General features: G+C 40.0%; 1 protein-coding gene across 1 annotated transcript; it reads right to left on the reverse strand.

Annotated features, from left to right (window-relative positions):
• Positions 1–330: 330 nt before the first annotated feature.
• On the reverse strand, positions 331–14,146 carry LOC105923701 (CD276 antigen). Its single transcript, XM_036125144.1, is given in 9 exon segments — positions 331–1,749; positions 2,240–2,357; positions 2,966–3,244; positions 3,320–3,637; positions 5,832–5,924; positions 12,546–12,677; positions 13,435–13,585; positions 13,587–13,648; positions 13,730–14,146. Coding segments are annotated over 9 exon segments (1,446 nt in total). The 5' UTR covers positions 14,013–14,146; the 3' UTR covers positions 331–1,739.
• Positions 14,147–17,038: the final 2,892 nt, after the last annotated feature.

Here is a 17,038-nt window from a genome sequence, read left to right on the forward strand (position 1 = left end):
CCATGCAACACCAAAAATACTTTTTCTCCTCTTTTATGTATTTTGTAAATTTTTCCACTTTTTAATTCATGATTGTCCAACATTTTTCTTATTTATCCTCAACAAAATGAAATTAGGTTGAGCCGCCTTTAACCTGTTGCGCCGCTAAATCTAATTGATTTCCTTCTAATTGGGTGATAAAGTTTATCTTATCTAAATATTATAATTGTGGGACTGTTAAAGAAGTTAATATGTTAATTTCCTCCACTGTTCAGGTGGTTGATCAGCCAATCAGCTCTCTATGTTTCCACCATCTTTCCTGCTTCAGACACTCCTAGGCTCGCTAAAAGTCCTCCTCACTACTTCTAACATTTTGTCACTTCAGGAGCTCTCTGAAGGCCGGAGAGTCTTTGTGAATAACTTTTGTCTTACTGAGGTAAAATTCTAAGAAAAATCATAGAATTCGGGAAACTCCTCGATTTTCCCTAAAATGACATCACTAAAAGTTACTTTTAGTCTGAGGAATCTTTGTGAATACGGGCACAGATTTAGTCAGTGATCAAGACGCGTAGCCCCAGATTGCTCCCCAGACACTTTAATAGCTGCACACTGCTCCCTAAGGGTACAAGTTAAATGCAAAAACACATTTTGTTGGAATCTACAATTGCAATGACAAATAAAGTTTTCTTTCTACCTTCTGTACTCTACAGCAGTGGTTCCCAACCCTGGTCCTTAAGTACCTCCTGCCTGCATCTGAGAATTTTTTCTACATTTTAATTGACATAACAGAAATCTACAGGAGAACAATGGAAATACGTTTAACCATCCAGCTGGTCCTCTTTGTCCCTTCTGACCTCTACTGTCTTTCTTTGTGTGGTCTCTGTGTGGTCTCCCCAGTGTGTTCTGCATGTAGGTCGGATCAATCGGTAAAACCACGACAGTTTCTGTACTTAAAAGGGTTATTGCACTTTTTACATGTCTTCTTCATTCCTTCATCCAGAAGTAATGCTGGAAATAAAATATAAAGTATACATTTTGTCTAAATAAAAAAACTAATACAGAATATAAGTAAAAACATTTCTGACATCTTTTGTTTACCAATTAAATACCATATTAACACTATACAATACTTTTTTATTGTAACTAGCTCTATCCACAAAAACCAAACAATAAAAGTCAATAAAAACCTGTATAAAATAAAAACCAAATTGAAGAAACAGTAAAAATAATTACTGCTTTTATGTTTAGCTGCAACAAATGTCCAGGAAATAAGTTAAAAGAAGCATTTAGAGCAAAAAGAGTTTCCACATGAAATTCAAACACTATAGAGAAAAACATTTCAACATTTAGCAATATTTCCTTCATTATATTTTTTTCATCTAAAACCCCTCTATTTTAGGATTTCTATGTTTTGTTTAATATTACTGGTCCTTTCTCTTTATTAGTGGGTTTTTGTTGTTATTCCCATTTCTGAAGAATTACCCCGGTTGGATGTTTATGAAGAACTGAAGCACTTGGTATGTCTCTTGTGTTTTCCAGGAGTATCTGTTCATCTCCTCTCTGGTTGCTTCAGTCATTTTCAGGTTCTTCTTCCTGCTTTTTTACAGTTCCTCCTTGTGCTTCCTGTTATACCTCATGTCTTTCTTCTTGCTGTTCTTCTTGATGAGATCTTTCATTAGGTGTTTTCGATAAAACTGTTAAAGGTATTTGTTCTTTTTTTGGCTGTTCTTTGCTCTGTAGTCCTTTAGTTGCTTGCACGTCTATATTCCCCTGCAAAAATCCATCATCAGATATGGTTCAGTTTAAAATAAATTATTCAGCCTTATGTAGAAAACAAAGCTTATTTCTAAAGAACTCGTCTCATTTTCTCTTACCATCCTAACCTAATCTAAGTTTTAACTGTTTATATTCATGTGGTTGGGAATTTAAAGGAGGGTGAATTGTGTTTCTGTTTTCCTTGTAGCAGTCCCAGTACTCCATTAAATCGGAGTTGTTTTTTGTTAACACAGAAAAAAGTTTTCCACAGTATTGTTGAAAATATTTAAGTCTATCTGGTTTAGACTTTGTTTCAAAATGTTAAACCTTGATGATAATTCTGTCTCCTTGGTTCTTTACAGACATCAGTTATTTTGCAAGTAAAGAAACTTAAGGTATGGATTGTTTTCTTTAGGACCAGATAAATATTTGCATTCAGACAAAAACCATCAACAGGAACAAAATAGTTGCAGTAAATTTAAAAGATAACAGAATGAGGTTTTACCTTCGTAGTCTGTTCTTTACTACATAGATAATCACTGCGATGATTCCTGCTGCCAAAGCCGCTCCAATCAGACCACCGATCACCTTCCCAGCAACAGGTTCATCATGATGTGAAGTTTCTGCACAGGAAGAGGTGGAAACTTTTCTCTCTTCACATGATTTATAATTCTCTATCATTCATAAATAACAAGAGCTTCCAATAATTTTAACTCGACAAACATCCAACAGCAACAAAGTGAAAACAATTATGTTCTGGTTGTGGTTGTTTCTTAATTTGCAGTGTTGAGAGATATATAACTTATCCTTCCACTTAATTTTCTGCAGCTCTGATGCTAAAGCAGTTTGTGTTTTAATTAGCAGAGAAAGTAGTTCTGGATTTTTAAACCTGGTTTTTAGTGGGTAAATTTAGTAAAGATTAAATGAAATCTATTTCACTTTGAGATGGTCTTTGGTAGAAGTTAGAAAATGTTTGTCAATACCCAGTATTCAACCAGACAAGCAGGTAGTAGGTTAAAGACCGCTGGCCTGCGATGTGGGGACCCAATGGCTACCGGTTACAGATGGGACCTGGATACAAGTTCCAGAGTTACCCAGATCTGTTACCAGATCCTGCCATTAAACCTTCTTTAATCATACCTCCTGTTTGTCTGGCTGAATACTGGGTCCTCTGTCTCTGGTATGTGACAATATTAAATATTTCATAAAACACAAAGTAGTTGTTCTCCACCTAGGTCACGTGGTTTTCTAATAGCGGCTGTCTTCTTGCTCCTCTGAGTGCTGACGGTGCAGCTGTAGGTCAGATAAGGATCATCGTCTGAGACAACCAGAGAGCTGCTGATGCTGTAAAGCTTCTCTTCAGTCTGCTGGACGCTGGTTGTTATATTTAGAGCGGTGGTGTTGGATGGATGCTCGGTGGACCAGGTGAGTTCAGGTTTAGGGTAGATCCCCTCTGATCTGCAGATGATCCTGTTTTTTTCCTGATTGATGATGACTTTAGAGACCGGAGCTGCACACAAAGAAATGTCTTCAAAAAACTGCTACACCAATAAAAAGTAAAACGTATCCAATAAGACGGTCGTACCTTCTATTTTTACGTTAACAAATGATTGTTCATATCCTCCTGTGGTGCTAGTGTAGCATTTGTATTTTCCCTCATCCTGAACCTTCACTCTTCTCAGCAGCAGGGAGGCGTTTCCTCTGGAGATCTGATCCTGAAACAGGGATGTCCGGTTCTTAAAGTTCTCCACCTGGTGCTGCAGCTGGTCTTGGTCCTTATAGTAGGAGTGAACCAGAGAGTCTCCGTCTGACACGTGGTACCAGTGGATGAGAGGTTCAGAACCAGACTGGAACTGGCAGGGTAGCATGCAGCTCTCACTGAGAACACAGCTCACTTCAGTATCTGCAACAGGAAGAAAATGCATAAAAAAAATTTGGAAAATTATAAAGAAATCCTTTTGACTTCTGTTCAGATATTATGTTTAGGTTAATCTGTCAGACCAGGAACTGAGCTCCAAATCACTTTCACAATCATCAAATCACAACAACCTTGTGGAGCTTTGAAGTCCTTAAATCAGCCCAGATTTCCAGGCTGAGGAATAGAGCTGCCTTTAGAAGACCAATCATATCAACGAAGTAGAGAACATCCATCAGTAAATTTCTGTGAATATTTTGCTCTGTCACCATACAGTTAAGAGGGAACACTGTTAATTCACTAGAGCACGTGTGTCAAACTCAAGGCCAGCGTCAAGGAAATTTATCGGGCCCTTAGAAGCCAAAAAACGCACATCATGTGATAAAGTAGAGGCATATATTCTTTTAAAGTGTATATAGTAGCTAAAACTGTGCCTTTTTTTAAAAATGTGCAGTAACAGCATCCTGCCACTAAATGTCAGTTTTTTCACAAGACATTAAAACAACCCAGAAATGTCAAAAAAGAAAAATGAGAGTTTAAAGTGTAACTCCCCCTAATATGAACCTTTTTTGCAGATAAATTGTATAAACTGGGCCTACTGTACTACTTTTGTTACTGTGAATTTTTTTAATTTTTACGTAAACTGAAAATAAATTATGAAATCAAAAATGTCATCTATCAAGGTGCAACCAGTCCTATTAATGACTTCATGATGCCAAAGTGGCTCGATATATAATTGAGTTTGACATCCCTGCATTAGAGCTTTCATGAGCAGAAAAAAACTTTATTATCCAGATTTAGACTTCATTAATTTCAATTCAGTTACAATTTTATTTTTGTAGCAACAGTTCACAACACATGTCATCTCAAAACACTTTGCAAAACCAATCCAATCAAATCATCGATACAAATTGGTTAAAAAAGTTTTAAATCTAAGGAAACCCAGCAGGTTGCATCAAGTCATTGACTAGCTGCTTTCACTCCTCCTGAAAGAAAGTAGAGCCACAGGCATTGTGTCATAAGATACAAAACTGAAAGAGAAAAATGTCTTCTACCTCTAAAAGTGCCCAGCTTTAGTCTTTAGAGTACTTGTTATAAAGGGGCTGAGATGTTAAGTTAGATGTAACTGTTGAGCAATTAAATGCATCCAAGATATTTTTTTATTTAATGAAATACCTCTCAGTGTGTCACGTATTGTCCTGTGACAACCAGCCCAACTTGGCAATGATGCTAGGATAATACTGAATTTGAGCTTTGGCATTCATTATAGCTCCTGTACACCGGTAATTAGCTGTGAGAGGAAGCATACAGGGTCCTTTTCCTACCTCTCTCCTTAGCATATGGCTAAAAATACTGCTAGCAGAAAGCTTGGTAGCCTGATAGTGTTAGCTTTGGTTTTAGTTGCTTGCAGAAGAATAGAAAGAAGTGATTAATGACACAAATAGATTGGTATCACCAAGAAGCACTCTAAGAATATTCTTCTTCTTCTTATTATTATTATTATTATTATTATTGTTCATGCCGAACCCAAAACGTGATAACTAAAGGATAAAACTCAGACCCATGATTTTGTTCTGCCTTTTGGATTCTGAAACTTTATGATGATCAGTGACCCACCCACCACCTTATCTGACCATCCTCTTGAAAATGCTCTGGACCTTCCTCTGGACAAGTATTATAGATTATTCTTTATGAAAGTAAAGCAACAACCCTATTCATGGTTTCTAAGAGGCTTGATTTTAAAGAACAAACTTTTTTATTTTTATTTTTGTTCCATTTCAGATTCTGTTAAAACCTAAAATGTATATTCCTTTGTTTTCAACAAGCAGCAACTACTTTCATGAATGTTTAATTACAAACAGCTGGATGTGAACCTGGTGAACTGGTTCTGCTGCCGAATTCTCTTACTTTGACAGAAGGAAATAGTTTCTAGTCAAAAGATTTTTAAAATTAAACAAAACTTTGTCTGATTTTAATATCTACAGCTTGAAAAAATGCTGATGCTGAGTTGAAAAGTAAACCCTTCTTCTAAAGGGTATGATTTTATGATATTTTCTCAGTGTTTCGAAACATCTTTAGTGATTATGTTTCCTGGTGTTTGGTTGGTTGTCAGAAGAAAAACACAAGTCTATTTTTTTTTTTTTACATCCGACTAAGAAGATTTAGTAAATGTTTAACTCACCTGCTTCAGAAACAGACAGAAGAAAAGTCACAAACAGCAAACTTTTTAAGTACAATATCCCAGCCATGTTGTTGTGTCTGATCAGCTGTTTGTCTGATCAGCAAATACCTAGAAGCGACTGATGGGAGTGTAGTAGTAACAAAATACTAACGTCATAAATATGCACAAAATGTTACAGGATCACATTCCATGACCTGACCAGACGGGTTTGCTGTATGGAGAGCTTAACCTAGTAGCTTCATATGCCTTATTTAGACATCCGGTTAGTAAAAGCATCTGTTGCTACTAGATGACAAAGACTAAAAATCTTATTTTGGTAACTGAAAATGTCAATGACTGTTTCAAAATCTAGTAATCTTGTAATTTAATTATATCATTGATATATTTGTGGAGCTGAGAGGAATCTATCTGATGCCTAAACTAAACATGTTTTGAATAATAAGGTAAGAGGCTTGGATGACAGGAGGACATATGGACCATATTTCCTTCCATTATCTGTGTTATCTGCAATTACTGCTGCTATTATCTGAATATTGTCCCCTTTTTTCTCCATAGAGACCCTAAGGTCAATACTCAGAAGATTTGGAACCAACTTCCTTTTCTATGCTGATTGCTAGATATATCTACCCTCGTTACAAGGGGACGACTTCTTGGTGAAGGCCCAATGCGGTACCGCGCACGTGACGTCACCGTCTCAAGAGCAACGCCCCTTTTGCCGCTTAGGTAGGGCATACAGGAGAGAAAGCATACAGGAGAGAACGCACGGATAACGGATATGACCGACTTTACAGCCGTTAAACTTTCCCAAGACGATGTCCCAGGCGCATGGATTACTGGTTGCACTGTCGAAGAACACACCAACCTTCAGCTCAAACGATGGCTTGAGGTTCGAGGGCTTAAAAAGACTGGAAAACTGGCCGAGTTGATGAACGGTAAGCTTTGTTTTTTTTTTTCCTGCGCGGCGATCATGGCAGCGTCGGCCGTTTTTTTTTTGTTGTTGTTTGCAATCACCGTCCAGGAATGGGTATATGTTTAATGTTTGTCTCATTTGAAATGTTTTTGAGTAAGCTATCCTGGTAGCAGGCTATCATGTTAGCGCCTGCTACCATGATAGCCTATATGCGATCATGGTAGCAGGCGCTACTTTATTAACATGTCGGCCACCAAAATACTCTTACCTTGACTTGATGTCGCTGGAATTGGGTCAGGATGTTCTTCGGTTGGGCCCTTTCCTCCGACAAAATGCTTGCTACATATGTACTTGAATTTGGTAACTTTTTCCGGGTTGAACTGTTGTGTAGGCCGACCGCCCCGGTGTTCCAAGCGTACACATTTCTCCTTGGCAGTCTTGAAGAAAACATCCTTCATATGCGGCCGATCAGCGTACCTCGAGTCGCTGTTGCACGTTCCATAGCAACAATGTTTAAAAACCATGGTCTTAGATTTGGAAAAAGCAGTCGTTTACCGAGTAAAATCTAGGCTAACGCACGTCTCTTACAGCGAAACAACGGCGGCTTTTCCGGAGTTTGCCCCACTGCGTACCACGTGATGTGACGTCATCGTGACGTTGTGTTTCTAAAAATAGCTTGCGCGCGGTACCGCATTGTGTTGCTTGGAGGATGTTAAAGCTTGGCTAGCCCTGGAAATCTTGAACAAACAAATGTGGTAGTGTTGGACCAAGCGTGCCCATGCGACTTCACCACTGTTAATGTGGGACCCCTGACAACATTTCAATCTGAAAAACTCACAGAGAAAGAAATGGCAATTAGAAGGATTTTATTGACACAATATTTTAAGTCTTTGGCGCTCAGACCTCAGCAGGAACATTAATGCTGAATTATACTTTAATATGCATATATAAGTAGATGTATGAGAACAGGGATGTTCCCCCCAGGTCTGAAACTGGTGGTGGAGTGGAGATAGAAGAAGTTTGTTCAGTCCATATGATTATCTGTTTAAGATAGATGTCCAACTTGATAAACACAGGTTTGCATGAACTGTCCATGATGAGTGATAGGGTTATTAAAGATAACCCCTTTTATCCTAGAATGAAAACCACACAACACAAGTTTTAGACATTTCTATAGAAAAGGACAGAGGAACCCAAACGGAGAACTACACTCCCTTAAGGTTTAGGAACGTCTGCGTCGGGTCATCTCTGTCCTTCTCCCTTTATTATCACACATCAAAGAGGGGGTCAGGAGGGTTGGGTCAGGAGGTTACTACATGAGGGTTGAAAAAGGGTCAGGAGGCTTCAGGAATTTACAACATGGGGGTGGAAAGCAAAGAGGGGAGCAAGGCACTCCTTATCTGAGATAATTATTTGTTATTCCTGTCTGAGGTTAAATACAACAGAACCTTCCTAAAGGCAAACTCTTAAAACAAGCCAGATGGCTATAACTTGATAAAAATAAGATGATTACATTCACATAATAAAATGATTACATTCACATTTTCTAACAATGAGCAAGCTTGAAGCGACTGTGGAGAGGAAAAACTCCCCTTTGGGAAGAAACCTCTGGCAGAACCGGGCCCAACATGGTGGTCTTCTGCCGGACCAATAACAGGCGATAGGGAGTGATGAAGACTGAAGGGAGAAAACACTCTGATGGGTTGAGGATGGAGGAACGTCTTGGAAGCTAGATGAACTCAGCTACGATGGTGGAGAAGGGGTTGGGTTGAATCGGACATCTGATTCGAAATCCGACATGCAATCCGTTTGCGCTTGCTGGTTAGCAGGCTGAGACGTGGATTTGAAGTTGCTTTTAAGATGAGCGTGGGATGCTGATTGGCTTCATGGAGGTGCGGTTTGTAGCTGATTGGCTCACATCAGAGGCGGATCGGACTCTGAATGGAGGCAGGCGATGAGTTTCTTCAATTGAACTTGCGCTTCAGCTTCATATTTTAAATCAACTGTCACTTATTTGAGCCACAAGGTAGATAGTGATTTTAATTAAAAAGTCAAACTGAGGCAGTTGTAAGATCCTTCTTTATCACTAAAGGCTTGTCGGTGAAGGTAAAATCCTTTCTATCTAGGCAGTTCTTTGAAACAGTTTATTTCATCCTGCCTGGTTTACTGTAACAGACTCTATGCTGGAATGATTCAATCATTGCTCTGTCATCTATAGTTGATTTAAAACGCAGCTGCGTGTTTTTTAACTGGTACTCTAAAAACAGATCACATCACCTGTTAATGTGCCCACACTTTATTTATTAAAATAATAATAATGTAATGGTGGGATGCTTGGACTTATTTTCCTTATCTTGTTGTTGCTGTTTAGGAAACCACACACACACACACGCATCTGCCTGGAAATACCACTGCACCTTATGTTAATTTATGTTCAACTGGACCGGAATCTGTAACACAGTTTGGAATACAGATCAGTCAAAAGGATCCCACCTCATGTCTTCATTCTCCACCTGCCGCACCTCCATGTAGTCCTGACTGAAATCCTGGCCTGAGTAGTGTTTTGGCCGACACTCCAGGTTGAGAGCAGTGATACCCGAAAAGTGCCTTACAGTCCTTTATCTCCGAGCAAACTCACCTACAATTGAATAACTGCTAAAATTATTGTCCAGTGTCATGATTTGGGTTTTGTTATAGTAGTAGTAGTAGTAACTTTATTTTTCCCAATATGGGCAATTTTTGTGCAGTAGTAATAAACATTCACACTTCACACAACACAAGAAACACATAAAATCTAAAAGTAAGGTGAATAAATATATATAAATATGTGCAGCGCAGAGAATGAATAAAGCGAAGGCCTATATGTATGCAACGTGTGACTATCTGCTTTTCCTTGAAGCGTTTAGCAGCTGGACTGCAGAGGGAAGAAAGGAATGTTTGTACCTATTTGTCCGGGCTGGTGGATATTTAAAACGGGAACCAGAGGGTAGAAACTGAAATGGGGTACCGCGCGCGAGCTATTTTTAGAAACACAACGTCACGATGACGTCACATCACGTGGTACGCAGTGGGGCAAACTCCGGAAACCCGCCGCTGTTTTGCTGTAAAAGAGACGTGCGTTAGCCTAGGTTTTACTCGGTAAACGACTGCTTTTTCCAAATCTAAGACCATGGTTTTTAAACATTGTTGCTATGGAACATGCAACAGCGACTCGAGGTACGCTGATCGGCCGTATATGAAGGATGTTTTCTTGATTACTTTCCTGAAATTCAAGAGGGCCAAGGACAAATGTGTGCGCTGCGTACACTGGTGCGGTCGGCCTACATATGTAGCAAGCATTTTGTTGGAGGAAAGGGCCCAACCGAAGAACATCCTGACCCAATTCCAGCGACATCAAGTCAAGGTAAGAGTATTTTGGTGGCCGACATGTTAATAAAGTAGCGCCTGCTACCATGACAGCATATAGGCTATCATGGTAGCAGGCGCTAACATGATAGCCTGCTACCAGGATAGCTTACTCAAAAACATTTCAAATGAGACAAACATTAAACATATACCCATTCCTGGACGGTGATTGCAAACAACAACAAAAAAAACGGCCGACGCTGCCATGATCGCCGCGCAGGAAAAAAAAACAAAGCTTACCGTTCATCAACTCGGCCAGTTTTCCAGACTTTTTAAGCCCTCGACACTCAAGCCATCGTTTGAGCTGAAGGTTGGTGTGTTCTTCGACAGTGCAACCAGTAATCCGTGTGCCTGGGACATCGTCTTGGGAAAGTTTAACGGCTGTAAAGTCGGTCATATCGCTGGTTCTGTTGCGCTTGTAATAGCTGGGTTATCCGGGCGTTCTCTCCTGTATGCCCTACCTAAGCGGCAAAAGGGGCGTTGCTCTTGAGACGGTGACGTCACGTGCACGGTACCCCATTGGTTGTGTAAGGGATGGGTGTAACTATCAGCCTTCCTAATTACCTGCTCGTTGTATATTTCAGTCATGTTTTTCTGTTGGACGCCTGTGATTTTACTACATACCTTAATAATCTTGGATATGGCATTTTTATTCTTTACGTTAAGAAGAGCAAACCAGCAGATGACAGAGAAAGTGAGTATGGACTCTATCAGTGTTGTAGTACTCGAGTCCGAGACTCGAACTCGAGTCCGAGTCATTAGCTAAATTTAGAGACTCCTGACTTGACTTGGACTTGAGCACTGATGACTCGAACTTGGACTCGGACTCCTACATTCAGATCATTCTGACTCGGAAATTGAGAAAAAGACTCGACTTTTTTTTAAATCATTAGGCTATAATTTTAATATGTCATTAGAATATTATTTGGTGTATGATTTTAATATCTAAATGTCGTACCGCGCACGTGACGTCACCATCTCATGAGCAACGCCCCTTGCCGCTAAGGTTGGGCAAACAGTGTGAGCCACAGCTAAGCTTGGCTCACACACGATATGACCGACTTTACAGCTGTTAAACTTTCACAAGAGGATGTCCAGGCGCCCATTTTACTGGTAGAACTGTGGAACAACATACCAACGTTCAGCTCAAACGATGGATTGAGTGTCGAGAGCTCGGAAAGACTGGAATACGGGCCGAGTTGATAGGAAGGTAAGTCGTTGTTTTTCTCCTGCTCGGTGTTCATGGCATCATTGGCCGTTTTTTTTTTTCTGTTTGTAGTCACCGTCCAGGAATCGGTATAAATTTTCCGGCCCGCCGAACAATTTAGTCCGGTCCGGTGGCCAAATGCATTATCATTATCCAACGGCTGTATCTCCTCGCTGCAACGACCGATCTGCACCAGATAATATGTTGTGAGTAATGGGGGAATGCTGCCGAACGCGTTTGTGGGAATCGCCCGGTGGACGGGCGAGGAAAATGCGTGACAGCATCTGCGGTGGCGGGCGGCCGGCGGTGTGCGAACCCAGCCCGCCGGCCGGCACCGCAGCGGTGCGCGAACCCCGCCCGCCGTCCGGCACCGCGGCGGTGCGCGAACCCCGCCCGCCGGCCAGAGCCGCGGCGGTGGCCAATAGGCCGGAGTGCGCTTGGCTGCGAGGGCCGATCGACGCCGCTTGCGGCTTTAACATCCTTCATGTGCGGCCTATCAGCGTACCTCGAGTCGCTGTTGCACGTTCCATAACAACAATGTTTAAAATCCATGGTTAGGAGACGTCTTAGACTTGGAAAAAGCGGTAGTTTTACCGAGTAAAACCAAGGGTAACTACAGCGAAAGAGTTATTAGTGCAATGGACTGTTACTGATTCATGTCATACGTCACGTCACGGCAAGTTCCTACAACGAACTTGGATCAATAGTGACTCGACTTGGACTTGACTCGGATGAGTAGTGGACTCGACTCGGACTCGACTCGGATTTTTTTTTAATGACTTGGACTTGACTCGGACTTGAACACTGGTGACTCGAACCTGGACTCGGACTCGAGGCATAGTGACTTGACTACAACACTGGACTCTATAAAGGATCTGTAGAACATGGTCATCAGAGTCTTGTCAACCTGAAACCTGGCTAGCTTTCTGAGGCAGTATAAGCGCTGCTGCCCTTTCTTACACAGCATGTCTGTGTTGCTGTTAAAAGTTAATTTGTCTATAATAGACCCAAGATATTTATACTGGTGAACAATTTCAATGTCTTACTCATTTATGAAGGTTATAGAGGGGTAGCAGGTCTTGCGCCTGAAGTCAATACGCATGTCCTTTTTTTTTGGTGACATTCAGTTCCAGCATGGCTTCCTGGCACCAGTTTGTGAAAAAGTCGATGATGGGGCCATGTGCAGTTTCACTGTCCTCCAGCAGGCTCACAATGATAGTGTCGTCCGCAAACTTGACAATGTGACGATTGTCAGTTTCAGAACGACAGTCGTCAGTGTAGAGGATGTGGAGAAGTGGAGATAAAACGCACCCCTGAGGAGAGCCTGTAGATGTGAAAGACAGTCCAGAATAATGGTCATTTACTCTCACTCGCTGGGAACGGCGAGTAAACATAAACATATGGTTTATGTTTTGTTGTTTAATTAGTTCACTCTACTGTTTTAGTATTAGCTCTGGTTTTTATTATTTGCTTATGTTCTGTTTAGTCTTAGGTTTGGTCTTTATGGTGATTTTGGTTCTGGATTAGTCTAGTTTAAGTTCTGTTTTGGTTTAGTGATTCTCTTCATGTAATCAATTCTGTCTTAGGTTTAGGTTCTGTATTAGTTTTGGTTAATGGAATAGTTTGATCAGCTCCACCCATTCTGGTATTTTCACTCCATTCACCTGCTCACTCCTCTACTTATACCTGCCTCTGTCTCCTGCACTCTGCCAGATCATTGTCTTTCCATGCCTATTGGTGAGTCTAGTCCAGCATTCCCTGAGCTCTGTATTGTTTGCCTGTTGACCTGACCCAATTTGCCCTTTTCACCTCTGTGTCAGCCTGATCCTGATCCTGCTTTTCCTGCCTGATTTTTGCCTGTTTATCCATATACCAGACCCAACTAGTTTTTGGATTTTTTGAGTTTGTGTTGTCCCTGCCTGTTTTTTACTGCCTTTCTGTGTACCGACTCGGAACTGTTATTCTGACCACTGAGCCTGCATATTCCCTGTCTGAACAATTGGAGCTTTAATAAAGCCTTTGTATTGTCACTCTCATGTCTGGCTGAATACTGGGTCCTCAATCTGTCTCTGGTTCATGACAGTAGGTTGGATAAGGATCATCGTCTGAGACCACCAGAGAGCTGCTGATGCTGTAAAGCTTCTCTTCAGTCTGCTGGACAGTAAGTGTTATCTGTAGAGCGGTGTTGGATGGAGGGTTTGTGGACCAGGTGAGTTTAGGTTTAGGGTAGATCCGCCTCTGAGCTGCAGATGATCCTGTTTTTTTCCTGATTTATGATGACTTTAGAGACCGGAGCTGCAAACAAACAAGACCATTTAAAAACTGCAGCATCAAAGACAAGTAAAAAGTTAATCGCATCCACAAAGGCAGCCCTACCTTCTGTTTTTACGTTGACAAATGATTCTTCAAATCCTTTCATGGTGCTGATGTAGCATTTGTATTTTCCCTCATCCTGAACCTTCACTCCTCTCAGCAGCAGGGAGGCGTTTCCTCTGGAGATCTGATCCTGAAACAGGGATGTCCGGTTCTTAAAGTTCTCCACCTGGTATCCCAGCTGGTCTTGGTCCTTATAGTAGGAGTGAACCACAGATTCTCCGTCTGACACGTAGAACCAGTGGATGAGAGGTTCAGAACCAAATGGGAACTGACAGGGTAACATGCAGCTCTCACTGAAAACACAGCTCACCTCAGTGTCTGCAACAGGAAAATAAACACATCAAATGTAAGATTTGGAAAACCAATAGGAAATGATTTTTACTTTGATTTGGGTTCAAAAACTAAGCCCCAAATCACTTTCACAATCATCACACTCATCAAGACCCTGGAGCTTTGAAGTCCTTAAAGGAGCAATAAGTAATAATGACACTTTGTTCACACTGCAGGGAAATGTGACCCAAATCCGACCTTTTTGCCCATATTCGATTATACATTATCTGCAAATATTCCTACTATTACCTTTTAATATTTTCGTCGTTTTTTTTTCTTTATCCAAACAACACCCAGCCTGGAATTTATGTATTTATTTATGACACTTTACTGGAGGGGGGCCTTCAGCTGACAGTTTGCTGTCAGTATTGTCATATTACTTTCTAAGACATTAAACACTTGGCCGTCATGTTTTTAGGCATGTCTATCTCCTGAAAAAACATACTAAAACAGTGATAGGGTCAACTAAATAAACATACTTTCTTTTTCAATTCAGTAGACAGGACAACTGATTCAATTTTCATCAGAAAATTTGGTTTAATCTATTTAATTCACCTTGTTTCACATATTTGCTGTTTTCTGTACATTGATTGCTGCAAACTGTAAACAGGAATCGTATGGCTTTTTGCAACATTGTCTTTCTTCTTGTTGGTCTTTCATGAAGGCCAAATTTGTGGACTGTGGGACTATTAGTCAACAGAGTAAGCTGTAGATCTCTGCTGCTTCTCCTGTGTTACCATGATTGAATGAACAGAGCTCTGTAAGAAGTTCCAGCTTTTGGAATTTGTTTAAAAACCCAATCCTGCTTCAAACTTCTCTACAACTTTCAGCCTAACCTGTTTGCTGAGTTCCTTAGTCAATACGATGGTGTTTAAATCTCCAAAGCCTTGACAGAACAGTGGGAATTATGCAGAAAACAACATTGCTACAAACAGATTTTTTTGGTGGTAAGGGGTTTGAATACCTGCAATCCTGACCTAACCTCAATGAGGGATTTAGTAGAACACATAAAACATAAGTAAAACTACACTGTTGAACAGATTAAAATTTAATTGTATTTCAAAGATAAAAAAACAAAGTGATCGAATGTGTTATGCAACTTTACCTGTTTATGAAAATTATTATTAATTATAATTGGTTATTATAATTTATAATATATCATTCAAAATCAAAGGATAGCTATGACAAAATTTGTTTTAAATGGTTGTGATCAAGGGCTATGAGCCTGTAATGATTAGCAATAACAACTGGCTTCTTAATTAGCAATTATTAACTTATTTAGCCTGGAAAAGGGGTATCTAACCAGTTGTTGATTGGGTTAGACTTGTCAAGCAAAAGTTGACAACTTTAATTATAGTTGCAATTGGAGTTTTAACCATTAGCTATGCGTCACAAGCCAGCACTTTCTAGCTAAAATAGCACTGAGGTAGAAAAGGCTGTTATACCCAAATAGGCCTGAAGCTGCGATGACGAACGCTTCTGGCAGAACTAGCAGCTAGTAGTGATAGTTCATGCAACAGTTAGCTTCTAACCCGTTCTAATTCGGACTTCAAGGTAGTGATTGGCTAACGATAGCTAGTCAGTTAGCAACGAGTGACTTCACAACAGCCTGCAGCTAAGGGCCTTGGGGCTACTCGGTGCCCCGCAAAAGATGGCTGCTCCAACGACATATGACCTCCAGCCCTCACGTGCCGTGCACAAGTTGGCGGTTCTGATGACGTATGGCCCGTGTGGTATATGCACAGGATGGCAGCTCTGAGATTGCAAAAGCAAACATTATTTAAAGCATAAAGCAAAATTAGAAATCTTACCACAAAGTGTTTGGTTTGGTTTGGTTTGGTTTGTTACAAAATATTTATTTCTGCAATAAACCTAAGAGTTTATTTTGCCACAAGCTAAAATGGTGTTAAAACAGAAAAGTTTGTCTGTTCTTAGACATCAGTTGTGGAACGATGTTATCATAGATAAGAAAATGTGGAATTCATTGTTTCAATTTAAAAAGACAGCATTAGAATATATCTTAGCCAGTTATATGACTATATTATATTAAGTTTGGATGAAGGTCAAACATTTTATTTGTTTTTAACTTTCTTTTTTAGTATTTTGTTTTCTTTATTAAATGCATTTTGTGATGTACAGCAAATTTTAGAGTTGGGCCTGAAAGCCTATACCCTTTTTCGGTTCACTTTTTTCAGTGCTTTTGTGCATTTGTTATGATAATATGTATTTTGTAACTGAGAAATAAACTCAAACAACGTTTGTAGATTAAGTTTGTTCAGTACTCTGATCAGCTGTACTGTAGTTGGCTCTCCCCCTGTGCTCTGGTACAAAATTTAGCGTAGCCTCAATGGGTGACTTTTAGTTTCTTTATTTCAGTTTTGCATTCATCATCACACATCATCTGGATCTCCAGATCAACATGGAAACTAAACACACTTACAAAATACATTCACGTGAAACGATCCAGGTCTAACCATTATACATATAAAATAAAAACAGACCTCGTTGCTTTCACCAGAGGGACGTGATGTTTTACAAACAGGCATCCTATGTGATGCAAAAAACCTGCTGACAGTAATTAGTTGCTTTCAATCATTCATTAAAACCCAACCCAACACTGCCAGCCTTTATGAGGCTCCCCTTTCCTGCTACGGCACCCCGCAAGGCAAAAAAGTGGCCATGTTGTTTCTATACAATACTATTGTATTGTTATCATCTTCATATTCACAAAAAATAATACATTTTCATTTTAACAACATGAAATGACAACATGATGAGAAATACAAAATCAGGTTCCACAAAAGACATAAAAGAATACAATAAAACTGTATTAATTACTGATATTTAGACATTTGCTATATTATATTTTTTTATCTGAAAATCCTCTTTTTTTATTACTTTCTGTTGCCTGATAGACATTTATTCAATATTAACAATCCTTTCTTTTTATTATTACACAATGAGCTAACAGGGAAACAG

The sequence above is a fragment of the Fundulus heteroclitus genome, chromosome 21 (genome assembly GCF_011125445.2).
Source record: "Fundulus heteroclitus isolate FHET01 chromosome 21, MU-UCD_Fhet_4.1, whole genome shotgun sequence".
Taxonomy (NCBI): domain Eukaryota; kingdom Metazoa; phylum Chordata; class Actinopteri; order Cyprinodontiformes; family Fundulidae; genus Fundulus; species Fundulus heteroclitus.